Below are 22,467 nucleotides of genomic sequence, written 5' to 3'. Positions count from 1 at the left end.
ATACCTGACAACATTGCAGTAAACTGCAAAAATTCCGAATATGGGTGACCATACTTGCCCCCCCCCCCACCCTCAAAACGACTCCTCTACTCTTCCAGTCACAAGCTATGGCTCAAGGGCGTAGCTAGTGACGTAAGGGGTAAACGCTGGGTGTTACCACAACATTACTCTTAGGACAATGCAAAATTTTATTTTATTTTTTTAATGAATATGACTTAACCTGATGGAGAATGCGCTCAGTTATTCAGGCAGTCTCTCTCTCTTTCTCTCTCTCTCTCTCTCTCTCTCGCACACGCACTGTTGGGCATGGTTTGTGCCATTGATCGTCCTCATCATCCTCAATAAATAAAAAAATTTGTCATGTTAGGGTGTCGGCGGTGAATCCAGTGGAGAGAAATCCCCCACCACTAAATGTAAACTGGCATTCAGATCTGCCTCCATTTTGTTAGTAACGCCCCAACTTCCAATGATCCAATCAATTCTCGAAGGATGAAATCAAGCCCCGCCCTCTCATTTCAGATGCCGTTTCACTCGGATAGACATCACAGTAGAGAAAAAAAGACAATCACTACTTCTGTTTCATACTGCCTTTAAAAGGGATAGTTCACCCAAAAATGAAAATTCTGTCATTAACTACTCTCCTTCATGACATTCCAAATCTGTAAAACCTTCGTTCATCTTCAGTACACAAATTAAGAGATTATTGATGAAATCCGAGAGCTTTCTGACCTTGCATAGACAGCAACGGAACTACAATGTTCAAGGCCCAGAAAGGTAGTAAGGACTATGAGAATACTTTTTGTGCGCAGTTTCTTCTATTCACTGTCAGTCTTCCAACTCACATTCACGTCAGTACAACGCACGTCCTTACTACCTTTCTGGGCCTTGAATGTGGTAGTTCCGTTGCTGTCTATGGAGGGTGAGAAAGCAGGTCAGAGGGTCAGATTACATAAAAAATATCATTTGTGTTCCGAAGATGAATGAAGGTCTTTACGGTTGGGAATGACATAAGGGTGAGTAATTAATGTCAGAATTAAAATTTTTGAGTGAACTATCCCTTTAACTTGTCTTATGCCTGACATATGTTTATTTAGTCAAATAACAGGTGAATACTTTTATGTTGCTTAATCAAGGTCTATTTTATGAAAGATTGTGCAAACAGGCTCAGCAGTGAAGCCCTTCTTGCAGGTGCTGTTTCCTGGTTCTGGGTTTGCCTGACGTGTGTAAAACAGGTGTGTCTGCAAATCTAAAGGTCACAGATAATAAAACATCCACTAGATGTCAGTCCCAGACAGACACTCGGATAAGAATCGGTGTTGAACAAGGACAGAGCACAAAAGAGATCCAGATCACAGCAGTGGAGTGGATGGCAAGCAGATGGCACTGCAATTTACTACAGTGCTTCTCAAACCTGTCCTGGGACCCCCATTACTTTTTTTTATTTGACTTTTTGTGCCCCCCCCCCCCCCCCCAGCACTTCCTTGTCTTCTTTTTTGATGTCATCTTTATTGGTCACATCCAGTTAGTCTTGCAGTCTGTACTAATGAGTTAAAAAGTTTAATCAGGTGTGTTAGATGAGGGAGTCATACAAAGGCTGCATCTGAAAACCTGCTGGCCGTTTCTCAAACGGAAGGCAAGGCAAGGCAAGGCAAGGCAAGTCGCATTTGCAGGCTGCATACATCATCAAGCCTGGTTAATTTCAGTTAACTGAGAATTACATTCGCAAGTCATAAGCATATTACAACAATGTACACTTAACTAAGAATAATGGTCAAATTTATAACTATTAATATGCTAAAATAAGGTCTTCTGTATGACGTATGCAACCTACAAATGCGACCTCTGGAGGATGCAGTCGTCTGTTTGAGAAACGGCTGCTGACTTATTAAGCAATACCTTCTAAGGCACGAAGGCATCTCACGAAACTGATTTCAGTCATTCTTCTTAGGCAGTGTATTTATTTACTCATCTCACCTTAATTCGTTTCTCAAAATTAATACAAATGTCAAATGCTAACTCAAAATATACAAACCTGCAGTAATTAAATGTTAAATAAGTTTGTTTCATTTTTGCTATTGCTGCTTAGTTTTGATTGACACTGAATAGTGTTTGAGCTCAGCTGCACCTGTAAAAATGTTATTAATCAAAATTTGAATTAAAGTATAATCTATCTGAATATAGCCATTTGTGTATCATGTTATTTTACTATTATGATCACCTGTGTGAATGGAGGCCTGGAGGAGAGTGGAGTGTGTGTAATTGAATTATCATGCATTTAACTGTGTGCTCAAATATGATGAGCTATTAAGAGAAAACGTGATGAACTTGTACTAGCATAAGATGAACTGAGACCTCTTTGTGTTACTATTATGGGGTCATGAGGAGATATAGACTAGCAATAGGGACCTGAATGATATGTATTGTTTATGGAAACCTATATAAAGAGTATGCACACACAGACACAACAGATTATCTGCAGAGTCTCTCAGATTTGTTATATCTGATAATAAAGTCTATCTTCTAGCATCAAAAACTCAAGTCTTCGAGAGTGATTTCTCAGAGCAGCGGCAGAAGCCACCACAAATTAGCATCACGAACAGGACTGGAAATGAGCAATGAGGTGGAAGACCACTTTGGGTTGGCTGGATAGCAACACAAACTGTACAGAGGTGAAACTACATTTGCTTCAGCCTGAGGCATATTCATTTCATTTTTGTTGTGAAAGTGCTTTCATATTTGTAAAATAAGAATGTTTTATATTTAAAACAAACAAGCAAGCCCTGCCCAGATTTAAAAAGTAACGTAGCGCACTACCTTCCATAAAAAGTAAATTAATTAGTTACTTTTTTAGGGAGTAACGCAATATTGTAATGCATTACTTTTAAAAGTAACTTTCCCCAACACTGTTGACCTATGCAGAAGCATCCAATTGCACCAAGTCTGGCTTGACAGACAGTGTACCCAATGGCAGGTAAAGGACTGCCCCTTAACTGAGCACATATGCCGTTCCTCGCTTCTTGCGATCTCTGCACTTACACAGCCCTGAGCCACCCACGCTCTCTTGTCTTAAGGTTGCCCACCTTTTTTCATTATCTCACCTGCTCCCCTTGCCACGGCTGTCTGGCATGGTTTTTACTCAGCTTTCCGCCGGTATGACAGCTTATCATGGCCCTTTTCTATACTTTGCAGAATAACATTCTTGAAAAAGCAGAAATTGTCATTGGTCTACACCTGACTATAGGTTACTGGCACTGTAAATAAAATCTACACCTTGCACCAGAGTGTAGCTGCGGACTGAGCCAGCATTTTACATCTTTTACAGACACTCACTAAACCCCAAGCAAGCTGATGTTGCTTGCTTTATTACAAACATAATCTTGTTTAAATGTACGTTTATCTGTTTACTAGGGATGCTCCGAACGATCGGCCAGAGATCGGTATCGGCCGATAATCACATTTTATGACTCGATCGGTACTCATACATTTGACCGATCTCACGAGCCGATCGCAATTTGATGATGTCAACGCGTGACGACGTATATGATACGTGGGGACATATGCTGCAAGTCATCGCCAGTGTGGAAATGCTTAATGAATTAAGGTTTTTTTTGAGGAGTGAATGACAGTTTCATCACCCTTGTTTAAGAAACACATTTTTTTCTGTTTTAATTAAGACATGAATAAGCAATTTTTTCATTCTGTATATTTTATTCTCACAGATTATATGGTATTAAGCAATTATAGTTGTTCAAAACAATCTATCCAGTTTCACTGATGACTTAATAAAAGAAAGAAAATCATGAAATAGCATCTAGTCTTTAATATTTTTTTTGTTTACAAATGTCATTTAAAAGAATATTATCAGATAATAAAATGAAGGGACATTAAAGATAATGAACAGGAAATAATTGGAAAACCCATGTGTCCCACGAAAGCATCACACACACAACTCCAGGACCAAACTTTGCCCGCTTGTTTTTTTAGTTAATATTTATTTACATTCACTGTATTGTGGGAGAGTTTCTGCGTGATGGTGGTTCATGGAAGAGCTGCTGACCACAGGTATCTGAGGGGGAAAAAAGGAGAGAAAATAAAAAAATACAGTCAGCTTCCTTGCTTATTGATTGCTTATTAAAGAGGTCAGGAACTGAGAAATCAAAAATACCTTGATTTTTTTTTTTTTTACTCATAAGAGGTCATTGTACCATATAAACTTGCCATAAGTTTCAGAACTCAAAACTTTCTTGTTAGTCTAAAAAGAGCTTATATAGATACCAATCTACCAACAGAGGTCTGTGGAATGTGTCGTTTTATGACATAATAGTGTGGCTAAACCCTGCCTCCACAGAAGATGATCAACGCCTGCCTCTACATCACTGCCTGCTTGGCCCCGCCCACCAATTTGCGCATTTGGTGTAAATAACGAGAGGCAAATGCCAGTGTTGCCAATTTACCAATTTTGTAGTTAGATTTAGCACCTTCCCCACCCCTTTTGAGACTTTTTTTCAGAAGTTTAGGGACAAATATAGCAACTTCTTTGACAAACCTTATCTATATTCAATATTCATTGAATAATCCACCATGCGTATTCAAATAGAGTGTTCAGATGAAGGAGGTCAAAACAGGACAGAAAATAGCCTATTACTATTTTTATATAAAAATCTTAATACCATTATAAGTGAACCTCAGGGAACAGTACAAAATAAAAATCAAAGGCAGTTCATGAATGCTGAAGGGGCGGTTTCCTGGACAGAGATTAAGCCTAGTCCTAGACTAAAATGGCCCTTTAAACCAGATAAACAGAAATCTGCTTTCTCTGTCATAGTTTTAAATGGTCTTAAACTTGGTCTAGTCCAGATTTTAATAGGCTGATTTCCTGGAGGAAGACTAGCCCTGCGTTCCATTCGGAAGGGCTCATCCCTATGCCTATGGGGTGAGAGCTTTGAAGGGTGTAGGGGACTAAACAATTGTTTCTTGAAGTGCCTTTCTGCATCATCACCCCGTGTCCACACAGGGGCGCCGTCATCTTGCAAAGAATCTGTGCAAACGATCATGGGGGGCCGAAGTGTCCATTGTTCACTTCGAAATCCTTCATTCCAAAGGGCCCTTTGAAGTTGCCAGTTTTGAGCACTTCGGTTTGGAACGACCCTTCAATATGGTGGCCAAGATTGTTTTCACTCCAAAGTGCCCTTCGAAGGCCAATATATCCCGTTTGGAACACACCGTAGAGCTACCTCAGGACTAAATTGAGGCGTAAATTAAACCTACCAGGAGGCAGGTTTAACTTCAGATTAATGTTGTGTTACCAGTCTTTATACATCAAAATTATTGGCACCCTTGGTAGATATGAACAATTAAGCCTGTGAAAATAAATCTGCACTGTTAACAATTTTTGTTTTTTCTAAAAAAAAAAAACAAAAACACAACACCCTAACCTTTCATTGAAGTAATAGAAGGGAAATCTCATTTTAAAAGAATTGTTTCTCTCTAATACACATTGGCCACAATTAATGGCACCCTTTTATACAATAATTTCTGCAACCTCCGTAATTATTGTGCTAATGGTGGAAATGGAAATGCTAAATGCTTTAGACTTTCTTTTTTGTGCTATGTTCTTGATTTCATATTTTGTGAAGCTCAACAATCTGTTTCTGCGCATCAGAATTATATTCTTTGTTTTTTCTCATTGTGATGGATGATAAAGGGAATTTGGCCTTTTGTGTTTCTCATATTTATATTCCTGTGAAACAGGAAGTCATGGCTAGATAATTTCATGTTCCTAGTCACCCTGGTATGCAAAAAGTTCAAAATTAAATATAGTAAAAATGAAAAGTAAAAAGTAATTATGAATGGGAATATAGATCTTCAGACATTTTACTCATAAGAATTTCTAGAACTACAAATAATTGTGGCCAATGTGTATTAGAGAAAAACATATTTTCAGAATGATTTAGTTGAAAAGTTAGATTTTTTTTTTTTTTCCTTTCTTTTTTTTTAAAGATCAAAAGGTAAAAAAAATACAGGTTTATTTTCACAACCTTCTTTGATCATATTTTCTTATGGTACCAATATAATTCTGACTATGACTTTTTCTCTCTCTCTTATTTATAACCTGATTTAAAAAAAAGTTATCTTGTTCAGTAACATTTTTATTGTTTGTTTTTTGATTGCAGTCTTTTTTCCACTGCTATTGTTTTCCTTGGATTTGCTTCTCAGTTCCATACTATTTTAAGCTTTTCTTGGTTCACTCCATGTTTTATAGGCAACCTCTGTCGTACTAATTAATCTAGTTTATTTTAGTTCAGGTCTCCATAGACCAGGAGTTGGCAATCTGCACTTAATCTGAGTTTCAAAAAGCCATTTTTTAAACTATGATTAACTACTCTAGATTAAACCTACTCTTGTCTTAATTTAAACCCTGTCCGAGAAACCGCCCCTAAATCCAAATACTACAACTGGGGTTCAAGCTTCTCTTACCTCTGAGCTGTTAAGTTCATGGAAATGATTGGGCCTGAAATCAGGGGGCTGTGGATTTAAAACTTGAGGAACAAATGGCACCTTTGGAAAAATGCACATGTAATGTTTTATGACTTCTTGCTGTCAGATAGTATATAAATGCAATAACACTGGCATACAGATCCAGTATTACAAGAGTATAGACTGCATTGTACTTTGACAGAAATCCTTCTGAAATTTCCTGGGCCCTCATTTTTCAACAGTGCGTAGAAAAGGTTCTATATTTTGTCCTACGAATGAAATTTAGAATGTGTGTAAGTACAAAAAAAATCCATATTTATCAAATTTGCGCACGTGGTCTTTACGCACACCATTAGGTACTGTAATTATTGTCGATAAATTCCACGTTCTTAAGCACCATGCTCGTCACTTTCATGGTCGCATTCAGAAACACCTCCAATGAACCATATGTGGTGCCAACACCTCCCTTTATAAATCATGTACATGTCCTCTATGGGCAGTCGTGGCCTAATGGATAGAGAGTTGGACTTGTAACCCGAAGGTTGTGGGTTCGAGTCTCAGGTCCGGCAGGGATTGTAGGTGGGGGAGTGAATAACCAACACTCTCTCAATACCATGACTGAGGTGAGATCCTTGAGCAAGGCACCGAACCCCCAACTGCTCCCCGCGCGCCGCAACAATGGCTACCAACTGCTCTGGGTGTGTGTTCACTACTGTGTGTACACTTGGATGGGTTAAATGCAGAGCACAAATTCCGAGTATGGTTCACCATACTTGGCCACACACCACTTCCCTTTCCTTTTTCACCAAAATCATGGCCGACTGAGAAGCCATTCTGTGCTCACACTAAACAGTCTTTTAAAATGCGTTCTCTGTATGAGATCAGCCATGACACTATAGCTACATGTCAAATGACTTCCCAGCTGTATTTTATAGCTTTTAACACCAATTATGCAAATGTGTGGCTTGAACTATTAAATTATTAATAGAGTATTTATTAGAGCCATTCTACCACTAGATTCTCTGCGTAAGCATGCTCAGAGTTGTGCTTATATTTACACACATTCCTATGCAAAAGTACAAGTTGGTAGATCACACACTGCGTGAAAGTTTTCTGATGCACTCATTACACACACATCTGTGTGTACAGAATCAGAATCAGAAAGAGCTTTATTGCCAAGCACAGTTGATAAACGAGGGTTCTGGTGTGGCGCATGCTTTCATCTGGATTTATGAAAATAAGTTCACATTATTTATACATTCACAATTTCCAACATTTTTGTGGACAGAAATTTAATGTTTGAGAACTATACGTTAAAAGCTTGAACATTTGATCTTTGTATTGTAATTTGTAGTGTTTTTTTAATTTTTTTAATGTGAATCAAAGTATGTAGATATATCCATTATGAGTATACATATCTGAGGGGTTCATCTGACAAAAACGTTTGGGAATCAGTGAATTGTTGCACTGCTCACCTGAGGAGGAGGACAACAGCAACAGGAAACCTTACAAGCAAATGCTGACAAACAGATGGAGATGATAAACTGAAGGAAGGTGAATAACAGCAATACACCACTGATTCCCTTGAAGAGAGTCTGAGAGAAAAATCAACATTTGCACAAATGATAATTAAACAAAAGTGATAATTAGTACTCAAACTGGTACACTGGCTGCTCAGCAGTCAAGAATCTATAACCCATTAGGTTTATATGGTCATTTATTTATTTAGCAAACTAGACTGAGTTTACAATTAAAGTGTATGGTCAATATCTTCATGCATTGTAAATTATTATTAATAGGAAAAGATGTATAGACTACTTCTGAAATGTGGGGGGAAAAGGGACAGATGAATGCAGATTAAGGCTTGGATTTTGACAAGTGTACTGACAAATCTTATTGTACACATACTGTAAATATGAATATAAAAGTTGATGACATACCGTACATTTTCCCTTAACATAATAACATTCAGAATTGTTGCAGTAAGGGTAACTGTTGAGTGGTCCTAGAGCCAAATCCATTGAGGTTATAATAAGGGCAATGCCTGCGGTTAAAGCACTGAAAATGTTCATTCCAAGCGAACCATTCACCTATAGGCATAAAACCAACACGTGCTGTGTTAAAGTAGATGGAAAAGTATATAGAGTGTGATAAAAATAAACTACTTGACATACATAAATAAAATACAGCTGCAAGCTGCAACCATCAGGGTTCAAGCACCAATGCCTTATATTGATTATTAAGTGATACAGCTGAAATCATCTTTTCAAAAAATCATGTGTTTTTTACAGCAAAGTCCAGTCTATCTTCACTTATTATTTTAGGTTACAACAAATGTGCTGGTGTCAAAATCTCTCTGTACACTTCAGTCAAATGTTTTTACTGTCCTAAGATATGCGATCGTAAGATATGTATTGTAGGTGAACTCATATTAAACATTTCAGTTTAGATGAACTGCATGTCGTAAGTCAATTTCAAATGAGCGTGAAATTATCAATTACCCAGGAGTAAGAATACGCAATATGCAATCCCAGGAGTAAGAAACACAAATACCAGCCAAGATGAGAACAGACAATGGAACTGAAGAAACTGGAGGTTTAAATACACAGAGGATGATTACCAGAACTGAAACAGGAGCACGGAACTAATTAACAATCAAAGATACTAACTAGGGAACTCAGGTAACCGAGAACACAGGAAAAAACAAGAAAAGAGCACTGAAAACCAAATATAAATGTTTTAAACAATGTTTTTTGCTTGTGTGCTTGTATTTGTAGTTGTGCTTTAACTATAATGTGCAATGTTTAGTAGAACCAAATAAATGTGCTATCAGCTCAAAACAATACACATTTATTCATTCACTCATTAATTTAGTACACATACTTGTTTTCACAATATGTACAAGTATGACAATTTTCATAAAGATAGGCCATTCATATTTGATGTAAGTGAAATTTGCAAGCAGCCATGTTTTTTTTTTTTGGGGGGGGGGTTGTCATGTAGCTGAGTCATATTAGAAGTTATGTTATGAAATCCACCAAAGAAGATTCATTTTTACCAATCCTTCAGTTACGGTGTTAAGGAAATTTATTTGTAGCGCCCCCTATAGTTTTACCATTTTGATGCAATTTGGTGTGCGTCTTTAATTTTCATTAAATTTGGGTTTTGTGTTCATGAGCTGAAGACCAATTTGTGAAAAATTAGTGATTAATCAAATTCTGTTTGATAGCTCCTATAAGCCGTGAAGATTGGACCAACAAACCATAAGGAGTTTGGGTCACACTTTATATTAGGTGGCCTTAACTACTATGTACTTACGTAAAAAAAAATAAAAAGTACAATGTACTTATTGTGGTCATATTGTATTTCAAAACACTTTTGCTGCTTTTGAGGTGGGATATGGGTGAGGTTAGTACCCTATTGAATCTGCTCTGTTTATTAGGGCCAAAGCCACAAAGGCGCAGGGCCCTCTTGTTTTTCTAAGGATCATTATAATTTAGTTTTTTTCCCACTATTCTGGGTTTTCTGGGGGCCTTAACATGCTCAAAAACTCTTGAAAATTGGCACACACGTTGGAATCTGCTTCCATAAGGACACCGCAGAGGCTGGGACCCGGGTGTGGCACAAGGGCTCTACGGAGCCCCCTGAAACACAGTCAGAAAACTTGATGTACAGTATAGCTCACACATACAGTGGTGTGAAAAAGTGTTGGCCCCCTTCCTGATTTTTTTTTTTTTTTGCATGTTTGTCACACTTTAATGTTTCAGATCATCAAAACATTTTAAATATTAATCAAAGATAACACAAGTAAACAACATGCAGCTTTTAAATGAAGGTTTTTTTTATGAAGGGAAAACTAAATCCAAACCCACATGGCCCTGTGTGAAAAAAGTTTGCGCCCCCCATTAAAACATAAATATGGTTTATCACACCTGAGTTCAGTTTCTCTAGTCACACCCAGGCCTGATTACTGCCACACCTGTTCGCAATCAAGAAACACTTAAATAGGACATGCCTGACAAAGTGAAGTAGACTCAAGACCGGACTTCACTCTTGTGAATGATCTTGTGAATTTGTAGTGGGATCTTTGTTGGTTGTTGTAACTATCATAATTTGTAACTGTTTACGATGTGATGTTAATTTATACTCCTAATGAGCTTAATTGTTTACAGATGGAGCTTCGTTAAGTGGTCATGTGTTCATCTTAAAAGAGATGAATTTGAACATTTGTCTACTCCTGATGAAGGTCGTGTGACCGAAACGTTGTGTTAATAAATATTACTTTTTTGCAAGTTACGATAGTGTGCGGGAATTGCTTGTCTGTTGAGGCGATCCACCTGGTTGGTCCTTTGTTACGCACCTATTACTTGCAGGTGTGCGATGGAGTTTGATCACTAGCCTAGGATTATAGGAATCTTTTAGGATTTTCAAAATTTGTCTCAGACGACCAAATCGTGGCCAAAATCGCACAGTGTGAGCCGGGCTTTACACTCATTAGCTACGACCAAGAGGAAGCCGGCTATATTTTTTTAAATGTAAATTTTTTGAAAAATCAGGCAGTAAATTAATTCATACTCCTCCAAGAAAAAACGACTAGTTCACACCAAACTTTGTCAACATGATACCAATATACTGAAGATGTTAAATTGCGAACGGATTTAGGATATCTTGAACAGTGTGGCAATGGTGATTTATTAAAATAACATTAAAAAAATAAAGCAGTAATTTTATTGTATCTTTAAAGTGCAGCTTCCAAACACTTTAAGAAATTACATACATAGAACAAGTCATTCTGAGGAAATATTATTAATTTCATGAATATACAATACACTATGGATAGCAAAAAATAAAAAAACTGTCAGACATGTGATGTCACTCTGGCTCTGTGTATGTGGGTGGATGGGTGAGTGTGTGTGTTGAGTGAGGGTGAGGAGATGGCTGAGAGAGAGAGAGAGAGACTTTTAAACATCTCTTTAATTACTAGAAAAAAAATCAATCAGTATTTTTTTGCATTATAGCTTAAGAAATCTCTTAGGCCTTATCTGTTTCTGTCAGTTTTAGGGACAAAAAAAAAAAAAAAGAACCAGTTAATTTGTAGGGCACTGACAACATAATTTTATATAATTAGGTTAATAATTATGTTAATTACAACATAAAAAAAATCTAAAGATACATACACATGGTCTTGTAAATTTTTGTGCTGCAAATAATAATTTGACACTAATTTGATACTGACCTATGACATCCTGTGACATGATATTGATCTGAATTTACATCATCACATGAATGTAACAGTAAAACAGTTCAGCTCACAGATGAAGACTAAGCTGTAATGCAGGGAAAATATTTCACAAATGCTTATAGATCAATAAAACCTTTAAAAATGCTTATGAATCATTAAAGGTTTAGGTAACACTTTATAATAAGGTCTCATTTGTTAACATTAGGGAATGCATTAACTAACAATGAACAAAATATTTTTTACAGCATTTATTATTTTTTTATTGTTAGTAAAAATAGTCATGTTCAAAAGATACAGCTTTAAATTTTAATAATGTATTTTTTGTAAAAAAAAAAAAAAATTATAATGTAATTTTTTTTTTAACTCAAACTCACCAAAAAAAAAAAAAAGAAAGGAAGAAAGAAAGAAAGAAAAAATAAATCATTACAGAAATCAGTACAAACACAAGTGTTCCAGCACTTCTAAAAAGGACAAGTGTTGCATACATACCAAACACAAACTGGAGGGTGAATTAACTTTGTTTTCTGCAGCAATGCAGAGTGAGCCTGCAATAATGTACTGAGAGGAGAGAGAAGAGCAAATATTGAGGCTTTTGTTGGAATATTTACAGATGGTACTCAACCAGAATAAGCTTTTTACCGCCATGTGTATCATAAGATTGTTGCGTTTAAGACACTTGCTTGATTGCGTTCCCCATAGCGTCAACAGATGCAGTGTCTCGTTCCACCTCTCGGGGAACCATGATTACATTTATAATCTGACACATTGTACTGCACTTTATCTCTGTGTTTGGAAGTAAACTTTGAGAATCAGGGGTTGTCATTCAGAGAAATGCATGCATATGTGATGCAGATTCTCCAACCAGTGTGCTGAGTTCAGCCAATCTTTGAAAGACATTTCACAAAGGGCTGACTTATAAATGGATATATAATAAATAGCATTAAATGACTAAACTGTTTGCTTGCGTTGTGTTCCCCAACCATACGCACACCAAAACTGTCCAAATTTTGTATGAATCTCAAAAATCACATTTTGGCTTCAGAACAGATTTTGTAATCCTCATTTATACATTAAATCACACAGGGAACACTATGACTGAACTATGTAACCAGCAAACATGAATAAGTTTAACAGTACTCAGACTTTATGTAGACCTATACTAAAAATGTGTAGCCTACGCTAATTTACGAAGCCCAATTTATGCAGAAAGAAAAAAAAAAATGGACTCCTAAGTGTTTTACTAATCATAATTCTTCTATTTTAATTTTTTTTATCTTATGCAGGGCTCTGTAAGTGAACAGATGTCAAAAAAAGAACAGATAGTGTAATGAATAAGTACGACTGAAATGTATCAGTGAATTATTAAAAGTAAATTTCAAATGTTTTGTATGTGACATGCTGTATTAAATAATGTGGTCACAATATTGACAAAATAAATAAATCAATGGGTTAGAAAAAAGCATGTATAATGTTCCCACTATGATCCACATTTTCTATTTATTTTATGGCATAATTGCACATCTCTAAAATGTGTGATACTGGCAATACAATAAAAGGTTAGCACACTTCAAGCACTACCGTCACAGTACAATTTTACTGTAACAGTAGTCAAATAGCTGGAAAATTTAGTACTTCAATGATGATTAATTAGTTATGGTTAAATATAAGAATTGCCAGTAACTTAATTCTATTTTATCTTCATTTATAAAGGAACACTACAGTTCTAGTATTACTGATCACTGCTGAGAGCCGTCCCTTTATACCACCCGATTTCTCAAACGGTTGTTTTTAATGTCATGTCCTTGCAGCAGCGATACACTTGGCAGTAATAGGCATTGTTGGTTGACTACCTACTGTAGCTTATATTATAAAAGACATAATTAAGTATAATTTCTTACGATGAGAGATCCCCAGAAAGGAATACCACTATAGACGAAGAGGGATTCTGCATAAATTGTTGACACAATGCCAAACAGGAGAGTCATCAGACCAATCATTATCTGGACAGACTGTGGAGGACATGAAAATTGTACATTCTGAATAGGACAAAAGAGTCTTTCATAAAGTAAATCAGTATCAAATAGACAATATAAATCTTTGGCAGCTGTAGTTGTCAAAGATTTGATAGGTAGAGCTGATAAAATGTAAAAACTGTAACTTGAATGTAAGCCGCTTTGGATAAAAGCGTCTGCTAAATGCATAAATGTAAACGTAGTTATGGACTTATTATTGTATCAGAAAAATATTAACAAAAAGAAACAATTACAAGTGTGCAATTTTCATACTGATTTGTGGACATGCAATTCCATTTCCTCACTTTGTAACATTTGTTACAAAACATTGTAAATTTGACAGTTTTGCTCTCTAAATGATAATGCAGTAAAGATACAAACATAAGAGGGTTTGTTTTCACCCAGGCAAAACGTCAGATTCTTCAATAAAAAACTTTGAATGCTTTGTTAATGTGTGTACCCCTCCTTCCTTAGAATTAAATCATGTACTTTTCTTACCTCGCACTGACATGTGCAAATAAAAAACTATTTTTTGCGTTTAAGAAAAATTTCTCACCCCAAGAGCTTTTGGTTGGCCAGTCAGAAATGCCTGAAGTCCATGAAGAGGTGAAAGTCCTGCTACTTGTTGGACATAAACAGGCGCAGGAGCATTTGTGGCGGTCCCAGCTGCTGTTGTTTGTATTGATGGTTGCAGCTGGATGATATAAGAATTCATTGGTATGGCAGTCGACATTCTCGTTTCAGGATCTGAAGTTGACCTGCACAAAATCATAGTTAACTCAGAACATGTAAAGGATTATATGATTATAAAATAAATTGTGTATGTACTTTTTTTTATTATTAATTTATTATATTAGTATATATTATCATAAACATTGTTTTCTTTAAAGATTAATTTCTGGCGTTTTTTGCCTTTATTATGATAGGACAGTTAGTTGACAGGAAGCAAAGTGGGAAAAGGCGATGGGGACCGGATCGGGAACGGTCCATCGAACTCAGAACGCCTGAAGTGCAACGGCACTATGTGTCGGTGCGCTACCCAGTCTTCATACTGTTTGAAGTACCGTAGTAAAAAAACAATATTTAAAATACATTTATTTCATACTACGTATAGTTCAAATCTATTAACAGATTTACTAACTGATCACTCAAGACGTACTGATAGAAATATTTGAATTAAACTTTATTTGGAGTTCTACCTGTGCACAATTCTTAATATTCAGCCTAAAATATGTGTTAATTGTATGATCTTTGAGTAATATTAGTCTTTAAATACAAGATATTTAAAGTGTACCTAAAGTATACAGTTCCACGTACAATCAAATATATTTCAGTATATCTTTAGTTGGACCTCAGCACTACTTCTGCACAATTAAAGAACATTAAGTAAAAAATGAGTTCAGACATTAACTATACAGTTTAGTATACCAAAAGTACAATTGTAGGGTATTTTTGTTAAGTACATAATTTGTAGTATACTTGGCATGACATAAATGAATTTCAAATAAATCTGAGTATATTTATTTTTCACTAGGGTAGTTATAAACTAGAATAACTCTTAGATGAACTTGGAATATACTGTGAAACAAACAACTCAGGTTTAGACTGATATATATAATTTACATTTAAGGCATTTAGCAGACTCTGTATTACAAAGACACTTATATAAATGCCCTACTAGCCATTATAGATCCACTTATTACCAGATAAAGAAAACCAATTTATTATTACCAATGTAATTTTAAAGAAAGACATATTTGTGTAAAAATCAGATGTAGTGTAAGTATATATTTACTGTTTTACCAGAGAAAACAAATCCTCTCTTCAGCTGATTTTTCCACACGTCACTCTGAAGTTCTGTTCACTCTTCTGAGATATGCCAATGCAAATGCTTATACTTTTTCCCAGAATCAAAGGGGAAGCAGGTGGAGATCAGGTGATTATGAAAATTGGCGAAGCTGGCCGTTTCATGAAATTTAAAAACCATGAAAAACAATGAAAAGAGAAGTTTTCATAAATGTGTTTGTTGTACTTCATAAAAAGTAATTTGCATGCTGGTTTGGAAACCAGTTGAAATTGCCATAGTGAAACGAGGTAGCACTCTTTAGTTGATAATAGATTAAACCCTTTTGCAATTTAGAAGTGTAATAAATGTGAGACCATCCGCATTCATTGTCGTCTTGTCAAATGAATTTCAATCTAATGTTGTGAGTGCATACTCATGTAAACAAAGGGTTTACACTTTATTTGTTTGATACAGCGTTGAAAAAAAAAAAAAAAACATGGGCTTTCAATTTCCAATCTCTTCTAAAAGTTACTCTTTCATAGCTGTTAGTAAAAGCAGGCACATAGACTATGACTGTTGTGGTTCTTGTTTTGAATGATTCTCTTATCCTATTTTTTTATTACGTTTAATATTATTATTTTTTATTTAATCAGAATGGTATGGATCCTGGTGACTCTTGCTGCACTTGATGTATATAAAAAAAAAAAAAGTGGACTTGATTTAGAAAAACTAAATGGTTGTAAAAGAATAGTCACACTTGAGTTGTTTTTTACAGTGACTGGGAGGGGACAAGTTGGGTTCACTTAGTTTTGTCGTGGCCACGACATATTAACTCATGGGAACATGATTATATGTTATGGCCACAAGATCATTTTATCGAGGTAACGACATCCTTATATTGTGGCCTCAAGATGCTGCGTTGAGGGAATAACGTATTTTCCTTGTGGCCACGAATTTAATGCATAAACAAACCTGCGTGACCATAGCAACCTAGGATTTATTAATATTTTATTTTGAATCAAGAAATTATTATAGAAATTATTACATAATAGGCCTTGGCTACCAGACTGTATTGCACCCGATGTAAACAGCATTCGAATGAAGATTATCATGAATAAATGTTACAAAGTAAATAAAATAAAATAGGCCTACAAGAAAATATTTTTATCCATCCCACAGTCTTGTAAGTCCATTAACTGATCGTCTTTTTCCCGTAATATTTGTATATTAGTATTAGTATTAGCCTATTATTATTGGCTGTATTTTTATATTCGTTTATGTTTGTTTTTTTCCCCCTTAATTTTGATCTCTTTACTTAACGTTCTGAATACTTTTGTAAATAATAGCCTACTGTAAATGCTCGACATGCCAATAAAGCTTTCATTACGCTGACTGAATTTTTTAATCGAAGTTTAAACTGAACATATTTCATTTTATTTTGGCGAATTAATAGACTATAATTATAAATGCTATAGTGTTTCGTTGAGGGATGAATCATTCACGTAGTTTCATTTGTAAATGAAAACAACACGCTCATTTATCATCACACACACACGCATAAATACAATCATAAAGCCAAAACTTTATTGGCATAATTGTCAGGCGTTTAAAGTATTTGCAAAATATATGGTAGCAAATAATAGCATAATTATACAGAATGTTCATTAGGTAAAGCGATACATGAATGGAAAGGGGAAATAAGCATATATTACAATAAATATAAAAATATAGCACTAAGAAGTTAATATAATAATAATAATATTGTAATGATACAGAAGCAGGTACCGCCAGACTATAGACTAAAATTTTATCTTGAATGTTGTTTTTAGCAGGGCTAGAACCCCGATCTCCTGGACACAGAGCTGGTGTTCTTCCTGTATGAGCCAACTCATACAGGAAGACTATAAACTTCAAGTAGCTTTACTTATAGAGGATCCAAATGCAAGGAACAAAGTACAAACAAAACCAGAAGCAAAGCTTCCAATAGTCACAAAAAGGGAAAACAAACAAGCACAATGGCTTACAATAGACTCACTGTATGCAACAGGATACACAGGTAGGTAGGCTCAAGACTGAACCAAAAACAATGGCTAAAGGCAAACTTATGCCTCGTTTCCACTGAGTAGTACAGTTCAGTACAGTACGATTCAGCATGGGTAACCCTGATCAGGCTTGCGTTTCCACTGCCAACAGTACCCTTTACTTGATAGGCGTGGTGTATGCCGGAAAGTAGCGATCGACAATAAGCACAACAACCTTTTTTTTGTCAGTTTTAATGAACAATAACAGCCATTATAAAAGTATAAGTACAAAGTATAAGAGGCTTATATGAGAGGAAATAAAGACAAAAGCAAACAATTCACAGTCAAACGTTTGCTACAAAGTCAGCGCTGTAAGTTGTACGTTAAATTTCAAAATAAATATAAAGTTAAACTTTGTGCTCAATCAAAACAATATGACCAGGAACAAATAATAGGTTCATGAGACCACGAATGCCTGTTAAATATACACAAAACAAAATGATTCTCGTTTAATCACTACAGAGACATCAGAGCCAGCGGCAAATGTCGGAAGGACTAGCCGAGCGTAAGGCTGCTCGAGGCGGATACATGAGCACGGAGCACCCGGTGATCGCCTGGAGCTTCGAAATCGGCACAGCAAATTTTCAAATAGGCCCTATATCTTTATAAATAAACCGCAGATTTGAGTTTTAAACAACTACATTCTCGCCTGAAAAACTCTTAAAACTACATTTCATGATAGAATAGCAGTAATATTTTGAAAATTACACAGGTTTTTGGGCAATGACATTTCATAAGTCCACAGAACACATATTGAGAAACGGTTATTGTCTGTGCGAAAATATAAAAGTATAAAATACACTGTTATATTTTGTTGTGTGTTTGCGCACTCTGATGTAATAAGCATGTAATAATGTAAAGATGTAATAATCCCCTTGTATCACGCACAAGTGACAATTCTAGTAAACCAATCAACTTCTGCAGTGAGTTTAGCTCCACCCTTTTGGTACCCTTTGCTGTGCTACGTACCCCAACGAAAGGGTACCAAAAAAGTGGTACGGTATGGTTTGCTATTTTGGTACCATTCACAACTTCTGACAATGGAAACGGACATAATTGCGTACTGTACTGTACTGTACCGCTCAGTGGAAACAAGCCATTAAATAGGGCCCTACACAGGTGAGTATCATCAACTATGATTGCTAGGCACAACTGAGAGTTATTGCCAGTGGTTGCCCCCTGGCAACTGGGAGGAAGATGGCCGGCAACAGACATTCTGCGCCCCCATGTGGCTGGGAGCAATACTGCTGGTCATGGCAGGAGTGTGACCCTTAGTGGTTGGAGGAAGTATTGCTGGCTAAAGTCTTACAAATATACAAATATTAAATAAAATGTTTAATGTTGTGGATGTTGTTTTCTCAACATAGCATCTTGAGGCCACAACTTCACATTGCGTGGCCACAATGTAAGGATGTCGTTATCTCAACAAAATGATGTTGTGGCCACAACATAATATCACGTTCCCACAAGTAAATATGTCATTCCCACGAATTCATATCTCGTGGCCATGACAAAATATCACATAAGTTAATATGTTGTGTCCACGGCAAAATTAAGTAAACTGAACATGTCACCTGTATGTCTGTAGTTCTTGATCAAAACTGAAGTTAACACTTCCCAAAATGTTGAAAAGATAATGAGTTTTATTTTATTTTGATTCTTGCTTTTCGCTTTTATTTTTGCTGATGATTTAGTTTTGACTTAACAGTTGCCCGTTTTGTGTATTTGTAGAACATGATTTGTATGAGTGTTATAGTTGCTTTGAGTAACTAGTGATTAAAGTGTATCACATCTGAAAGTCATACACATTTTAACTTCCGCTGATCTGTTTCGCCTTCAATCTATTTCTGTAATAATACACAAGTGCTTTTGTAAAGTGTTATAGCAATTAATGAGTCAACAAAAGTTAAGAATCAAATGCGCAACTAAAGGAAACACCAATGTCCATAATGGTGACTTCAAATGAAAAGTTCAATAATCCTCTGTTTAACCTCTGAAAGAAAAATGTCAAATAGGTTTTGTAACAAGAGAAGATGGAAATGCTGTTTTTGGAGCAGTTTAATCCTTTGCTGATATATTGAGAGATTCTTTCAGTTTTATTTCAGTTGATCTCATCGGCTGTGTGATTATGTCCGTTGTAGTTGTTGTACTTCTGCTTGTCTCTTCTCTTTTTTTTCTGTTCCTGTTGTTCCTCTTTCCTTCAGTGATTCTGCTTGTTTACAGTAGGTATTCATCATTAATGATGCATCACTCTGAAAAACGGTAGTTCTCCAGGAGCAGGATTGGACATGCATGAACTAGCAAATACATCTGTATCCATAATACAGATGTATAATTTGTATCCATTTAATGGGTTGAATTTTGTTCAATTTTACTTAACCCTTGTGCAACCTTATGGACATTTTTGTCCATTTTAGTTTTTTTTTATATATATAATTTTGCCTGTGTTAATGCTAACTGCATAAATTTAGGCTCAGGTGTGTATTTTTTATTTTGGGGGGGGGGGGGTTAATATTCCACCCTCACTTCCTTTAATAAATCTATTTTACACTAGGTACAAAAAATAGTTACTCTCAGCGCCTTTTGGACAAAAATGTCCCCATTAAAACTGCTATTTTTAATCGCAGTGCCGTTTAACTGTAAAATGATGCAATTTTTGTTAATAGGCTTTCATTCTGTTGGCAAGGTTTCAAAATTTATTTTTTTACTATTTTTTACCAGATGGTGCCATTTTTTCAGGTTTGGTCTATAAAGGGTCTATAAAGTGACCAGTCTTTAATAAATGATTATTGTTTTGTAACATGAAATTTCCTCAAAATACCAAATATTAAAGTATTTTTTAATGAACTCTGGTACTTTATAAAAATTATTATATAACTGATGTCTGTTTTCTTTTGACTGTGAACAATACTAGTAGTGCTGTAAAGTGATTAATCCAAAATAACAGTTTTTGTTTACATGATAAATGCGTGTACTTTGTGTATTTATTATGTAGGCCTATGTATAAATATACACACAGTATATATATATATATATATATATATATATATATATATATATATAAAATATGTACATGTATTTACATGTATATATTTATATAAATATTTAATATAAAACATACAATTTTTCTGAAATATATACACGCATGTATTTATATATACATAATAAATATACACAGTACACTGTATGTACACAAAAGCTTTTATTTTGGATGCGATTAATTGCTATTAATCATTTGACAGCACTAAACATACATGTGTGACTCCTAAATAAACAATACCAGAGGCTTTAAGGAATTTTCTGCAATTGATAGTTGTTTAGAATGAGTCAAAGACAGTAACAAGATTTACAATTTTCTAAAACAGACATCATGATATTTATGGATTTTATCCATCCCAGTGGTGGCTGAAGTGAGGGCAAAGGGCAAAATAGGCTGTGCAAGCAGAACAAAGCCCTGCATCTAATGCACAAAGAAAATCCATAACATGTCTTAACATGTAAGCCATAACACTACTGGATTGTTGTGTAATTGAAAAAAACAGACAATAACAACAATTAAAAAAGCAGCGCTTCATTTTGCTTTGTGTAATAAATGTGTTTGAGGTTTTGTGTTGTAATGTACTGCATTTAAAGTTGCCAGTTGTAGGTTTTGTGCTTGCACTCCTGGCTGTCAGGAATTATGTACTGTAACTGTTGGACAGAACGCACTTGATCCAAGTGCTGGGTTCTGCCATTTAGCCCAGAATTTTAGGCTATTCATGTGACCCAATCAGAGCTTGAAATTAATGCCCATGCCAAACTGTAAAGAGAAAACATCTCCTATTTTATGAATTTTTAAGCATTGGTCATTATTTTGAATTTTATTTATTTAACAGGGACAGTGCTCATTAATCAACAGTAAAATACTGTAAATATGCCAGAGTTAGCCTCAATGAGTAATTTTCATCTGTTGCCCCTTGCCAGATTTTAAAAAGGCAACCTAAAAATCTAAAATTTAAATCATAAATAGGTGTGTATAGAGTATTTACAGTGTGTTAACTTTTAGTTTTAGTTACTTTTTCTTATTTGTAAGTCGCTTTGGATAAAAGCGTCTGCTAAATGACTAAAAGTAAAGTAAAAGTAAAATACTGTAAATTATCACACATACACATACAATAACATTTACAATTACATACAAAAACACTAAGGATAATAATGGCAGTATCATAAGAGAGAGAGAGAGAGAAAAGATTACACATGATTACAAATACGACTTGCTTTTAACAATTTCTTTAATATTTAAATGTTGAATAATTTGTACTACTCCTTAATTCAGTCGGTAGAGTATTCCAATAATGAATGGCTCTAATTGAAAAGACTGACCGTCCAAATGTAGTAGGCCTAAACTGTACAGCACAGTCTCCTTTAGTAGTTGCTCTTGTTACTCTGCCATTATTATCCTTCTGCATCACAAACTGACATAGTGGGGGTGGTGCATAACCATTTAAAATAAAAATCAAGCAAGCATCAACCAAATGTTTAATATTATCAAAACGCAATAAATGTTTTTGAACTATATTGCAATAATGATAACTATTAGTCCTCTGATCAAATATTTTCACCATCTGTTTGTAAAGAGATTCAATTGATTTTTAAAACTGTTGTGCTTGCTTGTGACCAACTAGTAAAACAATATGTAATATGAGAACGTAATCAGAGTGCATGAAACGTTTTGCTGCTTCTATTGTTAAGCATGGTCTCATATGCCTGAAGTTTGCCAAATTAAATTTAATAATTTTGGCTACCTTTTTGAAATGTCAGTTTGCAATCTAAAATTACTCCTAAATATTTAAAATTAGAAACAACCTTGAGCTTTTCTCCTTTAACAAA

At 35.3% G+C, this 22,467-nt stretch overlaps 1 protein-coding gene across 3 annotated transcripts; it reads right to left on the bottom strand.

Annotated features, from left to right (window-relative positions):
* Positions 1–3,694: 3,694 nt before the first annotated feature.
* LOC306861671 (membrane-spanning 4-domains subfamily A member 4A-like) lies at positions 3,695–15,609 on the bottom strand. Of its 3 annotated transcripts, XM_079404076.1 has the most exons (9): positions 15,535–15,607; positions 14,644–14,782; positions 14,288–14,489; positions 13,618–13,728; positions 12,209–12,277; positions 8,418–8,567; positions 7,953–8,072; positions 6,478–6,558; positions 3,695–4,066 (listed from the first exon to the last, which is right to left on the bottom strand). In XM_079404076.1, the coding sequence occupies exons 3-9, from the start codon at positions 14,462–14,464 to the stop codon at positions 3,992–3,994; spliced, it is 783 nt and encodes a 260-aa protein (XP_079260202.1). In that variant the 5' UTR covers positions 14,465–14,489; positions 14,644–14,782; positions 15,535–15,607; the 3' UTR covers positions 3,695–3,991. The 3 variants fall into 3 exon arrangements, with proteins under 3 accessions (XP_079260202.1, XP_079260201.1, XP_079260203.1); XM_079404075.1 differs by lacking the exon at positions 14,644–14,782 and having other exon boundaries at positions 15,535–15,609; XM_079404077.1 differs by lacking the exons at positions 6,478–6,558; positions 14,644–14,782 and having other exon boundaries at positions 3,699–4,066; positions 15,535–15,609.
* Between the last annotated feature and the right edge of the window lie 6,858 nt (positions 15,610–22,467).

The sequence above is a fragment of the Barbus barbus genome (genome assembly GCF_936440315.1).
Source record: "Barbus barbus genome assembly, chromosome: 42".
NCBI classification, from domain to species: Eukaryota; Metazoa; Chordata; class Actinopteri; order Cypriniformes; family Cyprinidae; genus Barbus; species Barbus barbus.
Note: the sequence above shows the minus strand (reverse complement) of the source record. Positions and strands in the feature narration are given on the sequence as shown.